This window comes from Dendrobates tinctorius, unplaced genomic scaffold (genome assembly GCF_039654945.1).
Source record: "Dendrobates tinctorius isolate UK_male_01 unplaced genomic scaffold, ASM3965494v1 ptg000184l, whole genome shotgun sequence".
Classification (NCBI taxonomy): Eukaryota; Metazoa; Chordata; class Amphibia; order Anura; family Dendrobatidae; genus Dendrobates; species Dendrobates tinctorius.
Window position 1 is genome coordinate 667,389 of NW_027361851.1, and position 20,305 is coordinate 687,693.

Below are 20,305 nucleotides of genomic sequence, written 5' to 3' on the forward strand. Positions count from 1 at the left end.
TCCACTCAGCCAGTCATCATCATTAGGCTCAGGTGCCTGATAATCAGACTCATTACCTTTCTTTACCAGAATAGGGAGTTCACCAGACCTCAGTGACGAAGGGGAAAGTGAACTCACAACAGTTCCCATTATTAAAAGGGTAAATACTCCCATACTGTTTGCCTATGTAGTGAATGCAACACTTGCCCCAAATGTGGCTGCACCCCAATAACCCTTTGAACACACGTAAATGAGAGCAAGCTGACAGCAATGTTCCCATTATTTGGAAGTTGGTACTCTCATACTGTTTTCCCATGAAGTAAATGCAAGGCCTGCCCTGACCCAAATTTAAGCACACCCCAATAACCCTTTGAACAGACGTACAGGAGGGCCTCCTGAAAGCAATGTTCCAAATATTTGGAAGTTGGTACTCCCATACTGTTTTGCCATGAAGTGAATGCAAGGACTGCCCTGGCCCAAACTTAGACGCACCCCAATAACCCTTTGAATAGACGTACAAGATGGCCACCTGAAAGCAATGTTCCCATTATTAGGAAGTTGATACTCCCATACTGTTTGCCTATGCAGTGAATGCAACACCTGCCACAAATGTGGACGCACCCCAATAACCCTTTGAACAGACGTAAATGAGAGCCACCTGCAAGCAACGTTCCCATTATTTAGAAGTTGGTACTACCATACTGTTTTCCAATGAAGTGAATGCAAGGTCTGCCCTGGCCCAAATTTAGACCCACCCCTTTGAACAGAGGTACAGGACGGCCACCTGAAAGCAATGTCCCCATTATTTGGAAGTAGATACTCCGATACTGTTTGCCCATGAAGTGAATGCAAGGCCTTCCCCAAATGTGGTTGCACCCCAATAATCAATTGAACAGGCATAAATGAGTGCCACCCTGAAAGCAATGTTCCCATTATTGAGAAGTTGGTACTCCCTATGCAGTGAATGCAACACCTGCCCCAAATATGGACGTACCCCAATAACCCTTTGAACAGACATAAATGAGTGCCACCTGCAAGCAACGTTCCCATTATTTGGAAGTTGGTACTCCCATACTGTTTTCCCATTAAATGAATGCAAGGCCTGCCCTGGCCCAAATGTAGATGCACCCCAATAACCCTTTGAAAACACGTACAGGATGGCCACCTGAAAGCAATGTTCCCATTATTGGGAATTTGATACTCCCTCACGGTTTACCTATGCAGTGAATTGCAGTGTTGAGGCTAAAGAATCTGCGTTGGAGAATTGCAGTGTTGAGGCTGAAAAGCCTGCAGTGAATTGCAGTGTTGAGGCTGAAGACCCAGCAGTGGAGAATTGCAGTGTTGAACCTGAAGAACCTGCAGTGGAGAATTGCAATGCTGAACCTGAAGAACCGCAGTGGAGAATTGCAGTGTTGATGCTGAAGACCCACAGTGGAGAATTGCAGTGATGAGCCCGAAGAACCAGCATTGGAGAATTGCAGTGTTGAGGCTGAAGACCCAGCAGTGGAGAATTGAAGTGATAAGGCTGAAGACCCGGGCAGTGTAAAAATGCAGTGATGAGCCTGAAGAACCTGGAGTGGAGAATTGCAGTGTTGAGGCTGAAGGCCCAGCAGTGGAGAATTGCAGTATCGAACCTGAAGAACCTGCAGTGGAGAATTGCAGTATTGAGCCTGAAGACCCAGCAGTGGGGAATTGCAGTATCGAGCCTAAAGGACCTGCAGTGGAGAATTGCAGTGTTGAGCCTGAAGAATCTGCAGTGGAAAATTGCAGTATTGAGGCTGAAGACCTAGCAGTGGAGAATTGCAGTGTTAAGTCTGAAGAACCTGCAGTGGAGAATTGTAGTGTTGAGGCTGAAGACCCCGCAGTGTAGAATTGCACTGATGAGCTGAATAACCTGCAGTGGAGAATTGTAGTGTTGAGCCTGAAGAACCTGCAATGGAGAATTGCAGTGTTGAAGCTGAAGACCCGGCAGTGGAGAATTGCAGTGTTGAGCTTGAAGAACCTGCAGTTAATTACAGTGTTGAGGCTGAATAACCTGCACTGGAGAATTGCAATATTGAAGCTGAAGAATCTGCAGTGGAGAACTGCATTGTTGAGGCTGAAGATTCTAAAATGGAGAATTGCATCGCTGAGGCTTTCCAGACGTTGTTTGAAAGCGTCGCTGAGAGGGAGAAACTCCTGCCAGAGCGGTGGACAGAGGTACTGGCACCACACTTGACGGAAGAACCCCAGAAAACATACTATGATTTAGCTTTATAGGACGCTGAAGAGTATGGCAAGCTAAAAACGGAGATTTTTGCACACTTGGGGGTAACAATGACTATCAGGGCACAGCGGGTTCACCGTTGGGCGTATCACCGGGACAAACCACCGCGCTCCCAAATGTTTGACCTGTTGGACCTGGTCCTGAAGTGGTTGCAGTCCGAGTTCTCTATGCCTGCGCAGATGGTAGAACGGGTGGTGATGGACTGGTTCGTGCACTCCGGCCTGCAGAGGCTCGTACACATTTGGGTTGCCCAGGGTGATCCCTGGAACGTTGATGAACTGGTTGGATTGGTCGACAGATGCCATGATATGGAAGGTTCCATGGGAAATCAGCACACTCCATACTGGGGGTCCCAACAGGGGGTGGAGGGTCAAAAGGGGGAGGGGTTGCGCAGACTGTTTGCTTATGCAGTGAATGCAAGAGCTGCCACAAATTTGGACACAGCCCAAAACTCCTTGGAAGAGACGTGGAAGGGGGCCTCATACAACAATTTTCCCATTATAAAGAAGTGGGTCTCACATACTGTTTGCCTATGCAGTGAATACAAGGGCTGGCAAACATTTTGAGCCACTCCAATGCCACTTTGAAGAGACGTAGAGGAGGCCTCATGAAAAAAGTTTCCCAGTATAAAAGATTGGGTCTCCTATACTTGTAATGAATGGCTGACAAACATATGCCCCTGGGGGTATACATGAACATACTGTATAAACATTATTTTTTCTATGGGCATCATAAACACCCTTTAACCCCTTTACCCCAAGGGTGGTTTGTACGTTAATGACCGGGCCAATTTTTACAATTCTGACCACTGTCCCTTTATGAGGTAATAACTGTGGAACGCTTCCATGGATACAGGTGTTTCTGACACTGTTTTCTTGTGACATATTGTAATTCATGTTAATTGTAAAATTTCATTGATATAACTTGCGTTTATTTGTGGAAAAAACAGAAATTTGGCAAAAATGTTGAAAATTTCACAATTTTCCAACTTTGAATTTTTATATCTTTAAATCACAGAGATATGGCACACAAAAATTAATAAATAATATTTCCCACATATTTATTTTAGATCAGCACAATTTGGGGACCAAATTTTTTTTTTGTTAGGAAGTTATAAGGGTTAAAAGTTTACCAGCGATTTCTCATTTTTACAACACCATTTTATTTTTAGGGACCATATCACATTTGAAGTCACTTTGAGGGGTGTATATGGTAGAAAATCCCCAAAAGTGACACAATTCTAAATACTGCACCCCTCAAGGTGCTCAAAACTACATTCAAGAAGTTTATTAACCCTTCAGGTGCTTCACAGGACTTTTTTGAATGTTTAAAAAAATGAACATTTAACTTTTTTTACAAAAAAATTACTTCAGCTCCAATTTTTTTTTTCATTTTACCAAGGGTAACAGGAGAAATTGGACTGCAGAAGTTATTGTGCAGTTTGTCCTGAGTACGCTGATATCTGATATGTGGGGGGAACCACTGTTTCGGCGCATGGCAGCGCTCAGAAGGGAAGGAGCGCTGTTTGACTTTTTCAACGCAAAATTGGCTGGAATTCAGATCAGACGCCATGTCACGTTTGGAGAGCCCCTGATGTGCCTAAACAGTGGAAACCCCCCACAAGTGACCCCATTTTGGAAATTAGACCCCCTAAGGAATTTATCTAGATATGTGGTGAGAACTTTGAACCCCCAAGGGCTTCACAGAAATTTATAACGTACAGCCGTACAATTAAAAAAATCATTTTTTCCACAAAGATGATCTTTTCACCCCAATTTTTATTTTCCCAAGGGTAACAGGACCCCTAAAGCTATTGTGCAATTTGTCCTGAGTACGCTGACACCCCATATGTGGGGATAAACCACTATTTGGGCACATGGCAGAGCTCGGAAGGGAAGCAGCGCCATTTGACTTTTTTTGGCTGGAATTGAGATTAGACGCCATGTCGCGTTTGGAAAGCCCCTGATGTGCCAAAACAGTGGAAACCCCCACAAATGACACCATTTTGGAAACTATACCCCCCAAGGAAATTTAGATGTGTGGTGACAACTTTGAACCCCCAAGGGCTTCACAGAAGATTAAAACGTACAGCCGTACAATTAAAAAACCGGATTACTTACCTGTAATACTCTTTTGTAGAGTCCGCGACAGCACCCACTGAGAGGGGATCCGCCCCCGGAACAGGAAACCTACAGAGAGATAAATGGGGCGGTCCCCCTCGCTCCCTCAGTTTGTGTTACCGAGAACAACGGAGGAACCGCCATACATGTTTTAGTCAATTTATTTGGGCAATTCATCTATCTTACCCCTATGTAGTTTTATGTTTACTAAGTTTAATCACATATCTAACTTAAATCACAATCTCCACCACCAAGGAGACCCATGTGTGAAAAATCCTTACGGGAGGGAAGTGAGCGGGTGCTGTCGTGGACTCTACAAAAGAGTATTACCGGTAAGTAATCCGGTTTTTCCTCTTCGCCACGACAGCACCCACTGAGAGATTTCCAGAGATAATCACTTGGGCGGGCACACCGTGTTAAGGACTGATCTACCAAAAGTTAGATCCTCGGTAGAGGACAAATCTAGTCTATAGTGACTAGACGGAGAAGACCAGGTTGCAGCCTTACATATTTGTTCAATTGGGACGTTCGCCCTCTCGGCCCAGGAGGATGATATGGCTCTAGTGGAGTGCGCCTTAATCCCCAGTGGAGGGTCTTCTCCTTTTGTCAGATACGCCATTGTGATCGCATGTCTAATCCATCTGGATATCGTGCCTGATGTAACTGCAGACCCCTTCCTGCTGCCCTGGAAGGAGACAAAAAGAGACCTACTCTGCCTCCAGGGACTGGTCCTATCTAGATAGGCTAGCACGGCTCTTTTCACATCTAAGGTGTGATATTTCTCCTCGTCCTGTGTTGACGGGTTCTCATAGAATGAAGGTAGGCATATCTCTTGAGATCTATGAAATTTAGTTGCCCGTTTGGGCAGATAGGACGGATCCGTCTTTAAAATGAGACTGTCTCGTGTTGTTAACAGGAACGGTGGGTCTACTGATAGAGCATGAAGATCACTCACTCTCCTGGCCGATACTAAGGCCACCAGCATAGCCGTTTTCAATGAGAGGCACTTTACTGATGCTGAGCTTATGGGCTCAAACGGTGCCTGAGTGAAGGCATCCAAAACTAGAGTAAGGTTCCACGCTGGTAGCCGAGGCATATGCACCGGTTCTGCTCGTTGACAAGCCGAGATAAACCGAGTCACCCATCTATTTGCTGCCACGTTATAGTTAAATAGGGCTCCTAGGGCTGACACGTGGACCTTAAGAGTGCTTACTGAGAGTCTCGGTTCTCGGCCTTTTTGTAGAAACTCTAGAATGGCCGTAATGGGTACTTCACCAGCTAGTTTTGTTGGGTGAAAGGCCAGGAACTTCCTCCACACCTTAGCATATATTTTTGTCGTGGACTCCTTCCTGCTTTGTAGCAGGGTATTGATTAGGTTCTTTGAGAAACCCTTCTGCCTCAGTAGCTCCCTTTCAAATTCCAGGCCGCTAGGTGCAGGGCTTTGGCCTGTGGATGGTAGCAGGGTCCCTGCGAGAGAAGATTCTGGTGCAGCGGCAGGATCCACGGGTCGGTTACCGACATGGCTCTCAGCCATGAAAACCACGGTCTTTTTGGCCAAAATGGGGCTATCAAGATGACCCTCGCCCCCTCCTGTCTTATTTTCCTGACTACTGTTGGTAGTAGCACCATTGGAGGGAAGGCATAGGCTAGTTGGAATGCCCAGGGTGCTTGGAGGGCATCTAGAATGTCTGGGTTGTCCGACCTGTAGAGAGAAGCAAACCTTTTTACGCGCCTGTTGGCTCTGGTTGCGAATAGGTCTATCTCCGGTCTGCCCCATTCTGACGCTATCATTTCGAAGACGCGTCTGCTGAGGACCCACTCGCCCTGGTATAGGCCCTGGTGACTGAGATAGTCTGCTCGGGAGTTGTCTACTCCTCTTATATGGAGCGCTGACAAGGAGAGAAGATGGACCTCGGCCATCTCCAGGATCTTTCCCGCGATAGACATCAGAGGCATTGACCGCGTGCCTCCTTGCCGGTTTATATAGGCCACTGCGGTGGTATTGTCTGTCTGGATCTTTACGTGGGCGCCCCTTAACTGCGGGAGAAAGTGAGATATCGCGTAAAAAATCGCTGTTAGCTCCTTTACATTAGAGGAGGCCTCTATTTCATTCTCACGCCACCAGCCTTGTACCATGTGCTCCTCTAGGTGGGCTCCCCAACCTAAGGGGCTGGCATCCGTGGGGAGTACTTTGGAGGGAGTCACCCACCACTGTACTCCCTTCGATAGATTGGAAGGATTTAACCACCATTTTAGGGATTCAACCACCTCGGGCGATAGGGACATCTTCCCTTCCAGCCGCCCCTGCAGTCTGTCTCCTGCAGAATAGCCCACTGTAGTTCTCTGGAGTGGAACTGAGCCCATTGCACCGCTGGAATGCACGATATCAGAGACCCCAGCAAGGACATGCCCTGTCTCAATGACATTACGGGTCTTCCTGTAGCATTCTGTATCTTATCGATTATGGCCATTACTTTGGCGTTCGGCAGAAAGCACTCCTCAGTTACGGAGTCCACTTGCAGGCCCAAAAACCTTTGACATGTCACAGGCTCTAGTCTGGACTTTTCCCAGTTAATTAGCCAACCCAGTGTTTGTAGGGATGAGATAATCCTAGCTATTCTTGCTTCACACTGTGTAACAGAATTCCCCACTATGAGCAGGTCGTCTAAGTAAGGGACAACTAGGGTGTCATTCAGCCTTACATACGACATTACTTCCAGCATTAATTTGGTAAATACCCGAGGAGCCATGGATAGCCCGAATGGCATTGCTGCAAACTGGAAATGCTGAATCCGACCTTTGAACCAGACTGCTACCCGCAGGAACCTCTGGTGCCCTCGATATATGGGGAGATGGTAGTAGGCGTCCTTTAGGTCCAAGACTGCCATATAACACCTGGGAAACAAAAGCTTTATTGCAGACTTAATCGACTCCATCTTAAACGACCTTAGTCTTAGGAAGGTATTAAGTTTCTTTAAATTTATTATAGTCCTGTAAGAGCCATCTGGTTTTGGGACTAAAAATAGAGGAGAATAAGAGCCCATCCCTATTTCGTCGTCTGGGACCTCTACTAGGACCTGTTTAGTTAGCAGTACTGCAATCTCCATCTCCAGTGCTTCCTGCTGTGATCGGGACTTCATAGAAGTCAATAGGAAGGAGTTCGGTGGATACCGAACAAATTCTAATTTTAGGCCTGATGACACAATATTTAAGGCCCACGGGTTTGATGTCACCTTCATCCATTGGCGGCTGAATCTTAATAGCCTGCCACCTACCGGTGTAACGGTTTTATCGGGATCTGTCTCCCCTGAAGGGACGTTTCCCGAATAGGTTGCCTCTTTGCTTGGGGTCCTTATTTCCCCAGCGGTCCTGGGGTCTAAAGTCCTTTTTACCGAACGGCGGCTTCCTGTAGGCCCTCCTGTTGAACGGAACATACGGGTTAGGGAACCCCTTCTTCCTCTCCCCCGCTTTTGTCAAAATCTCATCCAGTTCCGTGCCAAACAGGTACTTACCCTGGCAGGGTATAGCACACAATCTAGTTTTTGTTTGTGGGTCTCCTTTCCACCCCTTCAACCATAAGGCCCGCCTGCCAGCATTGGTCAGTCCTGCCGCTCTAGCTGATAACCGGAGAGAGTCTGCGGAGGAGTCGGAGAGGAAGGCCGCTGCTCCCTTAATGAGGGGCATAGCGGAAAGAAGTCTATTCCTAGCTACTCCATTCTTAATATTGTCCTCCAAGTCATTCAGCCACACCAACATTGATCTTGCCGTACACGTGGCTGCTATTGCGGACTTAAAGGCTGCCGTACAAGCTTCCCAAGATCTTTTGAGGAATGTATCGGTCTTACGATCCGAAGAATCAGCCAAAGTTCCCAAATCCTCTACTGGCAAGGAGGATCTACGGGAGGTAGAGGCCACTGCCGCATCCACCTTGGGGGCTCTCGACCAGGCTGTTAACTCCTCATCGTCAAAGGGATACTTACGCTTTGACGTTAAGGGAAGGAAGGTTCTCTGACCTTGTTTCTCCCATTCCCTCTTAACTAGGTCTTTTACAGCTGGGACCACTGGGAATGCTCGGACCTTTTTACTGGAAATACCCGCAAACATTATGTCCTGAGGGGTCTTGGGGTCCTTACTCTCCGGCAACCCCATGGTATTTCGGACGGACTTCACTAAATTACTGACACTGTCCGTGGGGAAACACGTCTGATCCTCGTCCTCTGAGGAAAGGTATTCCTGGGACCTATCGGAATCAAGTTCTCCGGTATCTGACGGCGACGCCAGCGAGACTCCTCCTTTAGGCGAACGTATTTCTCTCACGGAGGAGTGACCCCCTAGACTACTGGAACCGCCTAAGGCCCGTAGTTCCTCTCTTATCATTGGCCGGATATCCTCCTTTCGTGAGTATTCCTCCTGTAAGGCCTCCTCAATACATGATTGGCATAATCTCTTTGGGTAGCCATCCGGGAGGGGCTGCGAACATAAGGCACACTCTCTATGTTTCGCCTTCTCTGTTCTTTTAGCCTAAAGGGGGTATGGACCAGAAATAGAAGGCCATCAATTATCTATCCTGACCAAAAAAACACTCACCTGTGAATTTCGTCAGCAACTACCGGCTGCGGTGTCCGAGACCCAGGCTGAGGCGAGGCATGGGACGACTTCTTTTCCTTGCGTTTCTTCTCTAACGGCTCATCTTGCCTGGAAGGTCCACTAGATTCCTTCCTGGAGCTGCCACTTTTTCTGGTGCTATTGGTTCTCCTTGTAGCACTGCTCTGTCTACTGCCAAGTGGGGATACCACTAGCTGACCTAATGGGAGCGAAGCTGGGTCATCTAAGGACGACATGACTGCGCACTAGCGCTGCGTTTGTGGCCTTCATTTAAAGCCTTTGCTATAGCTGCTCCTCTTTTTTTTTTTCCCCCTACTGCGCATGCGCGGGCGTTGTCCCGCGGTCTCTGCCTTGCCTGATCCCGGAAGTCCTCCTCCACTTCCGGGTTGCCTCTCCTGGGGAGCGCTGGGTCACCGCAAATAGTGATGCGGGCGGCGACACCGCGCGTCTGCGCCCCCCTCCACGCACGGGGTCCTTCTCCTGCCGCAGGTATGACTCCCAGTGCGCCGCTCAGCACACACGCTCGAGCCCTTCTCCTTTCGGGGGGGGGGCGCGGCCCAGAACGCCCAGATTGCGTTAGTAATGCGTCTACCCCCTCGGGGGGGGTTATAGCCATGTCCCCAGTGAGCCTTGGCACCACTGTCGCCTCCAGCCTCACCTGCATTACACCAGCTCTGGGGGGGGGAATACACCTCTCCGCCCGACGCTGCCTCCTGTCCTGGGGCCCCTGCTGCTCATATTCTGCACGCAGGCGGCTACCAGACCAGGCATCCTCTTCTGCGGCTTCCTTTCCTGGAACAGGAAACCAAACTGAGGGAGCGAGGGGGACCGCCCCATTTATCTCTCTGTAGGTTTCCTGTTCCGGGGGCGGATCCCCTCTCAGTGGGTGCTGTCGTGGCAAAGAGGAAAAATCATATTTTTTCCTCAAAAATGTTCTTTTCACCCCCAATTTTTATTTTCCCAAGGGTATCAGGACCCCAAAAGTTATTGTGCAATTTGTCCTGAGTACGCTGATACCCCATATGTGGGGGTACACGACTATTTGGGCGCATGGCAGAGCTCGGAAGGGAAGCAGCACCATTTGACTGTGACGAAGTGTCAGCTTACGCTGAGTCGTTCTTCTTAGAAAGAGTGGACCCTCTGGGCCGTGGCACCCACCCACCTAGGGCGAGCTGACTTAGCGAGAACCACCCCCTATACAGGGAGTGTCAGGGGCACGACCAAGGGGGTGAGCCACCACGGCTGCTGGACCAGACGGCCAGCTCAGGGAAACAAGACGAGGCAAGACAAGTCATTACTTCAAAGGAACTTCATTAAGGAAGACTTCAGGTACAACAGGTGCAAAACGTGAACACACAGAACATAAAGCAGGGTGCGTGCAAGAGCACGCCGAGGTCCAAGACTTGTGGAACTCTTCAGGGTGCAACAGCAAACGCGAACACACAGTTCATGAAACAGGGTGCCTGCAATGGCACGCCGAGGTCCAGGCATGGAACGTGCAGATGGTACACGGACATCGTACTCCGGACAACAGTCCACGATCAACCAGGGCATCAGGGTCTGTAGCTCAGAGGGTGATTGGCAGGATCCGGACATCCAGAAGTTAGCCAGGGTTCCATGCAAGGAAACAAGAGAGTTAGTGACATGGTGCGTGTCAACGGACACGCCAAGATCAGGTTCACAGGACAGAGACCTGCGCATGCCGAGGGGCATGCCAGGAACGGGTCAGGTTCACAGGACGGTGGCCTGCGCATGCTAAGGGGCATGCCAGGGAGAGGCACAGAGTACAGTGGCATCAGAATCCAAATGCTGGCATCGACCGACAGGGTCCAGTTATCTGGCTACGGACATCAGCTCCGGACAACAGGCCGCAGTCATCTAGGTCCGGACCTCTGGCAGCGGTCGGCAGGTTATGGAATCCGGCAGGCAAACTAGGGTACGGAAAAGAGCAAAAGGAGACAAAGGCTTTGTGCAAGAGTAGCACGAAAAGGCACAGTGCGAGAACCAGCGTGAGTGCAAGAGAGCACAGAGACCACGGCTGGAAGCACCGGCAGGTGGTACTGACGATGGCAGTTGCAAGCAGGCACGACTAGAGGCGGCACCGCTGCGGGGCCACGCAGCCAGACCACTATAGCACTGGTCGGGGCACGGCTGGGGCACACAGGCGAGCACGGCTAGAGGCGGCACGGCTGAGGCACACCAGGTAGGCACAGGCGACCAGGCATGTGTATGGAGGCACGGAGCCACAAGGCAGGGCTAGGCAAGGGGTACAGGACAGAGCCACAAGCGAGACAGCATGGCAAAGCCTAGTACGAAATGTGCAAGGGCGCACGAAACATCAGGGACAATACAAAGAACTAGGCAGAGACCTATGCATGCAAACAGCATGCCAGGGACAGTCTAGCAGCAGAGCGTAGGCCGAAGCCCAGAGCCGGGCCAAGGAAGGACCTTGGGACTAGACAGAGCACAGAGCGAGGCCTGCACGTGTAGAGACACGCCAGGGACAGGCACAGTCTAGCAGCGGAGCATAGGCAGAAGCCCAGAGCCGGGCCAAGGGAGGACCTTGGGACTAGACAGGGTACACAGGCAAGGCAGAGTCCTGCGGGTGCAGAGAGGCACGCCAGGGACAGGCAAGGCAGAGTCCTGCGCGTGCAGAGAGGCACGCCAGGGACAGGCGAGGCAGAGTCCTGCGCGTGCAGAGAGGCACGCCAGGGACAGGCGAGGCAGAGTCCTGCGCGTGCAGAGAGGCACGCCAGGGACAGGCGAGGCAGAGTCCTGCGCGTGCAGAGAGGCACGCCAGGGACAGGCGAGGCAGAGTCCTGCGCGTGCAGAGAGGCACGCCAGGGACAGGCGAGGCAGAGTCTTGCGCGTGCAGAGAGGCACGCCAGGGACAGGCGAGGCAGAGTCCTGCGCGTGCAGAGAGGCACGCCAGGGACAGGCGAGGCAGAGTCCTGTGCGTGCAGAGCGGCACGCTAGGGACAGGCGAGGCAGAGTCCTGCGTGTGCAGAGCGGCACGCCAGGGACAGGCGAGGCAGAGTCCTGCGCGTGCAGAGCGGCACACCAGGCACAGAGACGGAGGCAGGGTACCTGAAGCCACAAAGCAGAGCGAGACATGACACGAGGACAGAAACACGGAACAGAAGAAGAGCAAACAAGGACTACAAGGCAAAGCAGAGCAGGGACAGAACATGGCACGAAGGACAAACACTAGACAAGACAAGAGACGGAATACGAGCACGGAGTGTGTGCAGAGATGCACGACAGAGCAAAGTGCAAGGGCGCAGAATAGAGGGAGCGCCCCACAGACCAAGCAGCCATACAGGGACACCACACAATACTCAGGCCCTGAGCATAGGAAGGGGTGGCCTGATATAGGGCATAGCACCTCCTCTTCCGGTCAGGACCAGGGGAGCACTTCCGGGTTCAGATCCACAGGATAACAGAGCATAATCACATGATCGGAGTTCCAGACATGACGAGACGACTGCAGAATCAGTGCTGAAACCTAGACAGGTCACATGATCAGAGTACTAGGCATGACGAGATGATTACCAAACCAGACAGTGCAGGATCTTTAGGAAACGTCACATGATCAGCGTTTCAGACATGACGAGATGATTGCAGAACCAGACAGAGCAGGATCCAGGAAATATCACATGATCAGCGATTCAGACATGACGAGATGATTGCAGAACCAGACAGTGCAGGATCCAGGCAGGGACACATGAGCAGGGATTCTAGACATGACGAGAAGATCACAGAAGGCAGAGCAGAAACGCAGGCATCCTGCAGCTCAGACATGAGGTGAGTGTGCACACTGCTCTAGGGAACACGCAGGATAGCAGACAAGATATGCGCATGCACATCGCTCCAGGAGTTCTTGAGACAAAACAGACATGGCAGACATGGCGGACATGACATTGACTTTTTGGCTGGAATTGAGATCGGATGCCATGTCGCATTTGGAAAGCCCCTGATGTGCCAAAACAGTGGAAACTGACCTTGAGAAAGACACATTATTGTGTCGATATGCGTGAGTCCTGGGCCCCATGTAACCGAGATGTGTGCTTGTGCTCAGGGGCTAACCGCCATCATGCTGGGGGAAGGAGTGATTTAATCTGTACCTCTTTAGCCATCTTTCCTGGCAACAAGCTGTGTTTGCATGGCATAATTGTATTTCTGCCATATTAGAACTGAGTGCTCATGATTTGTAGGTATACAGCATATTTTTGTATTTATTTGATTTTGTTATCCTTGGCTGTGTATTCAATACTGATAGCACTTAATGATTGAGGCTCATATGCAAACAGCATACAGATAGACTACTGCTATAGCAGGAGCTAGGCAATATTAGCCAGCAATCATTTGTATTGGTTTACAGTACACTGATTGTGGAGTTACTGTGGGGCTCTAAGTATTTGACTCTTTATTGTTTAACATCATGATCATCATTTTTTGTCTATTGATCCATGTCTGTTCTTTTCCAGACTTTTTAACTGCTTTTAAACAAGTGTTTGTTTGTGCTGCTCATTGTAATAAAGAAATTTGTTAAACCTGAATATTTGGCTTGGTGGTGATCCCTGTATTTTGGTGCATACACTTTTCTCTTGTGTGAAAACAGTGGAAACCCCACACAAATGACACCATTTTGGAAACTACTGCTCAGGCACGGCGGTGCCTGCATCCCCCACTGCACCACCAATGATCCTTTGGCACACCTCCATAACTTCGGCTCCTCAGGAACCAGGATCACTGGCCACATTGGGTAATCTGCAACTCTTCGAAACATTGCCTAGCAGTGATACTAATTACCCGTTGACTACAGACACTCTACTCAAAAGGGCGACTATGTGATAAAGGCCGTTGTCAGGCAGAAACATCAGCTGTCACTTCATCACCGTCAATAAATAAAAATACTTCACTTTGAGCATAATCTGTGTGCGCAGCGATTCTATATTGAACTTACATTTTGGAAACTAGACCCCCCAAGGAACTTATCTAGATGTGTGGTGAGCACTTTGAACCCCCAGGGACTTCACAGAAGTTTATAACGCCTGGGCGTGAAAATAAAAAAATCATTTTTTCCACAAACATGATCTAGTCCCCAATTTTTTTATTTTCCCAAGGGTAACAGGAGAAATTGGACCACAAAAGTTGTTGTCCAATTTGTCATGAGTACGCTGATACCCCATATGTGGGAGAAAACTGCTGTATGGGCACACGTCGGGCTTGGAAGTGACGTAGTGAGGTTTTGGAATGCAGACTTTGATGGAATGATCTGCGGGTGTCATGTCGCGTTTGGAGAGCCTCTGATGTGCGTAAACTGTGGAAACCCCCCACATGTGACCCCATTTTGGAAACTAGACCCTCTAGATATGTGGTGAGCACTTTGAACCCACAAGTGCTTCACAGAAGTTTATAACATAGAGCCATAAAAATAAAAAAATAATTTTCTTCCACAAAAATGATATTTTGCCCCCAAATTTTTATTTTCTCAAGGGTAACAGGAGAAATTGGACTCCAAAAGTTGTTGTGCAATTTGTCCTGAGTAGGCGGATACCCAATATGTGGGGGTAAACCACTGTTGGCTGGAATTGAGATCAGATGCCATGTTGCATTTCGAGAGCACCTGATGTGCCTAAACAGTGGAAACCTCCTAATTCTAACTCCAACCCTAACCCCAACACACCCCTAACCCTAATCTCAGCCCTAACCCTAGCCCTAACTCTAGCCCTAACCCTAATGGGAAAATGGAAATAAATACATTTTTTTAATGTTATTATTTTTTTTCTAACTAAGGGGGTGATAAAGGGGGATTTGATTTACTATTTATAGCGGGGTTTTATGTTTGGCAGCTGTCACATGCTAAAAGACGCTTTTTATTGTAAAAATAGTTTTTGCATCACCACATTTTGAGAGCTATAATTTTTCCATATTTTGACCCACCAAGTCATGTGAGGTCTTATTTTTTGCGAGACGAGTTGACGTTTTTATTGGTACCATTTTTGGGCATGTGACATTTTTTGGTCGCTTTTTATTCTGATTTTTGGGACGCAGAATGAACAAAAACCAGCATTTCATTAATTTCTTTTGGGGGGGGTGCGTTTACACCATTCCACATGTGGTAAAATTGATAAAGCGGTTTTATTCTTCGGGCCAGTACGATTACAGCTATGCCTCATTTACCATATTTTTCGCTTTATAAAACGCTCCGGATTTAAGACGCACCACAAATTTTGAGGAGAAAAATAAGAAAAAAATATTTTTTAATAAAATAGTGGTGCTTCTTATAATCCTTGCATCTTATTACTTACCGAGGTTGGTGGTTGCGGTGTAGTGGGGTCCTAGGCTAGCTGCTGGAGAAGGCAGGCGTGGAGTGATGCTGCAGGCCGCATTCAGGGATGAGGGGGCTCTGATGTGTGTCGCTGCTGCAGGGTCTTGTGCTGCTGCCCGGTTTCTCCGGGTGTCCGGCGTTTGCTGGCCGGTGCTGCGGGTGTCTACGGTGCCCAGCGGTGCTGCGGGTGTGCCCGGTGCTGCCCGGGGCTCTGCCGACATTGTGCAACAGGCCAGAGACATTTCCTCAGTTCCCTGTGTGTGTGCGGTGGTTCCGGTAAAAAATGTCCACTGGCGCTTGCGCAGATGGGATCTCGGGACCCAGCTCTCAAGAGATGAGATCTCAGCGCTGAAATCCCAGGAGGCCCTCAGAGCTGCGCAGCACATCGCGCTGCTCAGGGGGTCTCAGGGAAGCACGGAGGGAACCCCCCTTCCGGCCGATTCATCCCTAATAATAATCTTTAATAATAATAATAATCTTTATTTTTATATAGCGCTAACATATTCCGCAGCGCTTTACAGTTTGCAAACATTTTCATCACTGTCCCCGATGGGGCTCACAATCTAAATTCCCTATCAGTATGTCTTTGGAGTGTGGGAGGAAACCGGAGTACCCGGAGGAAACCCACACAAACACGGGGAGAACATACAAACTCCTTGCAGATGTTGTCCTTGGTGACCACTGAGCCACCGTGCTGCCCAATACCCCGTCATGTTTGATCGCAGTGTGCCAGAGGTTAACGTGGCGGGGGTGGTCCGTGACTGCCCTTGACAAATAATGCCGGGTGTCAGCTGTGATAATCAAAAGTGCAAAAATCAGATATCTCTCAGTAGTCATATAAAGTGCAACAGTGCGTAATTGATCCAAAAAACAGACCTACAAAAATTGACCATGGACAAGTGATTTATAATCTGATACTAAGTGTGACTGCCTCCAGCAATAGCCAAATTGCCAAGATGGGTATACGAAACTAGAATAGTAATAATAAATAAAGCCAGAAACCAACCTTGCTTGTAATGTGGGCTGAAGGGCCTATTTTTGTAGGTCTGTTTTTCGGATCCCTAATTATGCACTGTTGCACTTTATATGACTACTGAGAGATACTGTATCTGATTTTTGCACTTCCTATCTATCCCCCTCTTTCCCTCTTTTTTGGTGATTATTATTTTTTGCATATAATTTATACCTTTTTGTGTACTTTTTACGGCCATCTTCATTGGTATATGTGATTGATATTATATTGCCACTTCTTTACCCAACCCCTCCTGTGTGTGGTACCTAGGTGTTGCTGATTCCCGTATGTAATATTAAATTATCTATTCATAATCTTGATTTTAGTTTTCATTTTTTGATAAAAATAAAATCTATATATATTATATACTGCTCCTGGTCCTTTTTTTGTGATGTTATAATGGATGAGCTTTAATACTATCAGCCTTTTTTGGGATTAAAATTTTACAGTAGCCCAGAAATGGCAAAAGTTTCAGTGCACTCAGATGTGATCCCTGTGATGGCCAATCCCCTGTTTATAATAGCTGTATTTTCACACTGTAATATGGAAAGGATCTGGACTGGCTGTATTCTGCAGTGCCAACAAGCAAATGGAGCAAAACAAAATTGTGTGTTCTGGATTGCTTTTGAAGAAAATAATCAGGATTAAGATGCAAAAAAAAATTTCTGGTCCCTGATACCTGGGGCTATGTACAGGGTGGGCCATTTATATGGATACACCAGGGTGGGCCATTTATAAAGTTGGATCCAAAATGGCCAACTTCAAAATGGCCACCATGACCACTATCCATCTTGAAAAGTTTTCCCCCTCCCATATACTAATGTGCCACAAACAGGAAGTTGATATCACCAACCATTCCCATTTTATTTACAGTTGTGGCCTAAATTATTGACACCCCTGCAATTCTGTCAGATAATACTCAGTTTCTTCCTGAAAATGATTGCAAACACAAATTCTTTGGTATTATTATCTTCATTTAATTTGTCTTAAATGAAAAAACACAAAAAGAATTGTCCTAAAGCCAAATTGGATATAATTCCACACCAAACATAAAAAAGAGGGTGGACAAAAGTATTGGCCCTGTTCGAAAAATCATGTGATGCTTCTCTTGCATGCCACAAATGCAAGCTTGTGTCCCTGTTGGAGGAAAAGTTGCAAACTGTCAAAGAGAGGTTAGCTACGTTGAAGATCATTAAGGAAGGTGAAGAGTTCTTAGACAGAGCAGAAGTATCTCTTCATGTTACAGAAAGAGAAGAAATTCAAAGTGCACCTGAAGAAACAGAGGAATAGAGACATGTGACCCAGAGAAGCAGGAGGATCAGGAGGCAGTCAGCACCCATACTTCTCAGGAACCAGTACCAGGCTCTCACGCAGGAAAACGATGAAGAAATAAATCAGGATAAGACTTTGCCAACAAACAGCAACCTTGTACGCCTTCAGAGTCCTCCTGGATGGAGAAAGAAAAATGTTGTGAAGAAGAAACGGAGAGTGGTGGTCATGGGGGATTCCCTGTTGAGAGGAACAGAGGCCGCTATCTGCAGACCGGATATAACTTCAAGAGAAATGTGCTGTGTTCCAGGTGCAAAAATTAAAGATGTGTCTGACAGGATATCAGGACTCTTCAGACCTACAGATGACTACCCATTCCTGCTACTACATGTGGGGACAAATGACACCGCAAGAAACGACCTGGAAACCATCTGCAGAGACTTTAAAGACTTAGGCAAGAAAGTGAAAGAACTGGGAGCGCAGGTGGTCTTCTCTTCCATCCTCCCAGTGGATGGCCATGGAACAAGGAGGTGGAATAAGATTCTGCAGGTGAACAACTGGCTACGTCGATGGTGCCATCAGCAACGATTTGGATTTATGGATCACGGAGTGAATTACCTTTACGATGGACTACTTGCTAGAGATGGGGTGCACCTTACGAAGACTGGAAAACATGTATTTGGAAGTCGTCTTGCTACACTTGTAAGGAGAACTTTAAAATAGAACAACATGGGAAGGGAAGCAAAAGACCAGAAAAAGCCATACACCAGACAAATGCTATTGAGAACTCTGCTATTAGAAGTGGAAAGGAAGAACAAAGACAAAAGAATCTAATTAATAAAAATATTGGAGAAAGAGAAACCAATCACAAACTAAAATGTTTCTATACTAATGCACAAAGCATGGGCAACAAACAAGGAGAATTGGAACTACTAACACAGGAAAAGAAATATGATGTCATTGGAATCACTGAAACTTGGTGGTACAATACACATGATTGGAATACAAGACTAGAAGGATACAACTTATTTGCAAAAAACAGACTTGAGAAACGAGGAGGAGGTGTCGCATTGAATGTTAGAAACGCGTATATCTGCACAGAGATTGAAGCTTCAGAGACTGGGAGTTTTGTGGAAACTTTTTGGGTAAGAATACAAGGACAGAACAATGGAAAGGACATCATTGTAGGCATTTATTACAGGCCGCCTGTGCAAGCTGAAGATATGGATGAACTCTTTATGCATCAAATGGCCAAGTTCTCCAAAAAATATGACATAGTTGTCATGGGAGATTTCAACTATCCAGACATTTGTTGGGAATCTCTCAGGCAAAACTAACAGGTCAAGGAAATTCTTATCCTCTCTTGCTGACAACTTTATCTTCCAAAAGGTAGGGGAGAAAACAAGGGGAACTGCAAACTTGGATCTAATCCTTAAAAACAGGGAGGAAATGGTTGAGGAGGTAAAAGTGGCTGGGACCCTAGGAGGTAGCGACCATGCTATTTTAGAATTTTGGATAACTAGAGGAGGAAGACCTGTGAAGACTCAGACATTAAGGTTAGATTTCAGAAAGGCAGATTTTAAGGGATTCAGAAAGAGAATTGGAGGGATCCAATGGCTGGATATCCTTAAAGACAAAAATGTCCAGGAAGGATGGGAAATCTTGAAAAATGAAATTCTCAAAGCACAATTGTTAACAATTCCGAAAAGACGGAAGAATAGTAATCATTTAAGGAAGCCAGGATGGATGAACACTAGAGTTGAGCGAAACGGGTCGAAAAAATTCAAAAGTCGCCGACTTTTGGCAAAGTCGGGTTTCATGAAACGAAACCCGACCCTAGGATGAGGTCGGCCACGAGGTCGGCGACTTACGCGCCAAAGTCGCGTTTCAAAAGTTTGTTTTGCGCTCTTTTTCAGCCAATCAGGATCCACGGACACTGTGGGCAACGTGATGACCTAGGCACGGGTCACCACCATCTTTCAGAAGGGCATGCAAGTGATTGGCTTGCTTTGGTGGGCGTCACAGGGGGTATAAAAGGGCGTGCACGCCGACCGCCATCTTACTTCTGCCGATCTTAGTATAGGGAGAGGTTGCTGCTGATTCTGTAGGGAGAGCGTTAGGCAGGGAAGAAGACAAAAAAACTGCTTCTGCTGCTAGCGATTTGGCCTGCACAACACACAAGTCACTGTGTGTGCAGTGCAAGGGGAGGCTATATTGTGGTGTATCAGTGGTGTTGGTTGTTGGGCTGCCTTTTAAGGCTTCCTGACACGCTGGCATTGCTGTTTACCCACTGCTCCGCAAACTGCTTTTTTAAAAGCAATCCAATCTCCCTTATCCTCTAGTCACTTTTGTCACAGCTGTGCCATCGAGCGTGTCACATAGCGCTCAGATATCAGTGGGCCTCACACAATCCACAAGTGTCCAGTGTCCAAAAGTGTACGCAGAGATTCAAAATCTCCATTATCCTCTCGTCACTTTGGTCACAGGCAGCTGTGCCATCGAGCGTGTCACATAGCGCTCAGATATCAGTGGGCCTCACACAATCCACAAGTGTCCAGTGTCCAAAAGTGTACGCAGAGATTCAAAATCTCCATTATCCTCTCGTCACTTTGGTCACAGGCAGCTGTGCCATTGAGCGTGTCACATAGCGCTCAGATATCAGTGGGCCTCACACAATCCACAAGTGTCCAGTGTCCAAAAGTGTACGCAGAGATTCAAAA

At 47.6% G+C, this 20,305-nt stretch overlaps 1 protein-coding gene across 2 annotated transcripts in view; it reads left to right on the forward strand.

Annotated features, from left to right (window-relative positions):
• Positions 1-20,305, forward strand: part of DUSP13A (dual specificity phosphatase 13A) — a 114,771-nt gene that overhangs the window by 60,822 nt on the left and 33,644 nt on the right. The window contains exon 1 of one of the 2 annotated variants that reach the window (XM_073552058.1): positions 9,729-12,774. The exons of the other annotated variant lie outside the window; for it this stretch is intronic. Within the exon in view, the coding sequence (XP_073408159.1) occupies positions 12,653-12,774 (122 nt within the window). The 5' untranslated portion in view covers positions 9,729-12,652. Of the gene's footprint in view, positions 1-9,728; positions 12,775-20,305 lie in introns of those variants that run through there. 2 annotated transcript variants of the gene reach the window in all.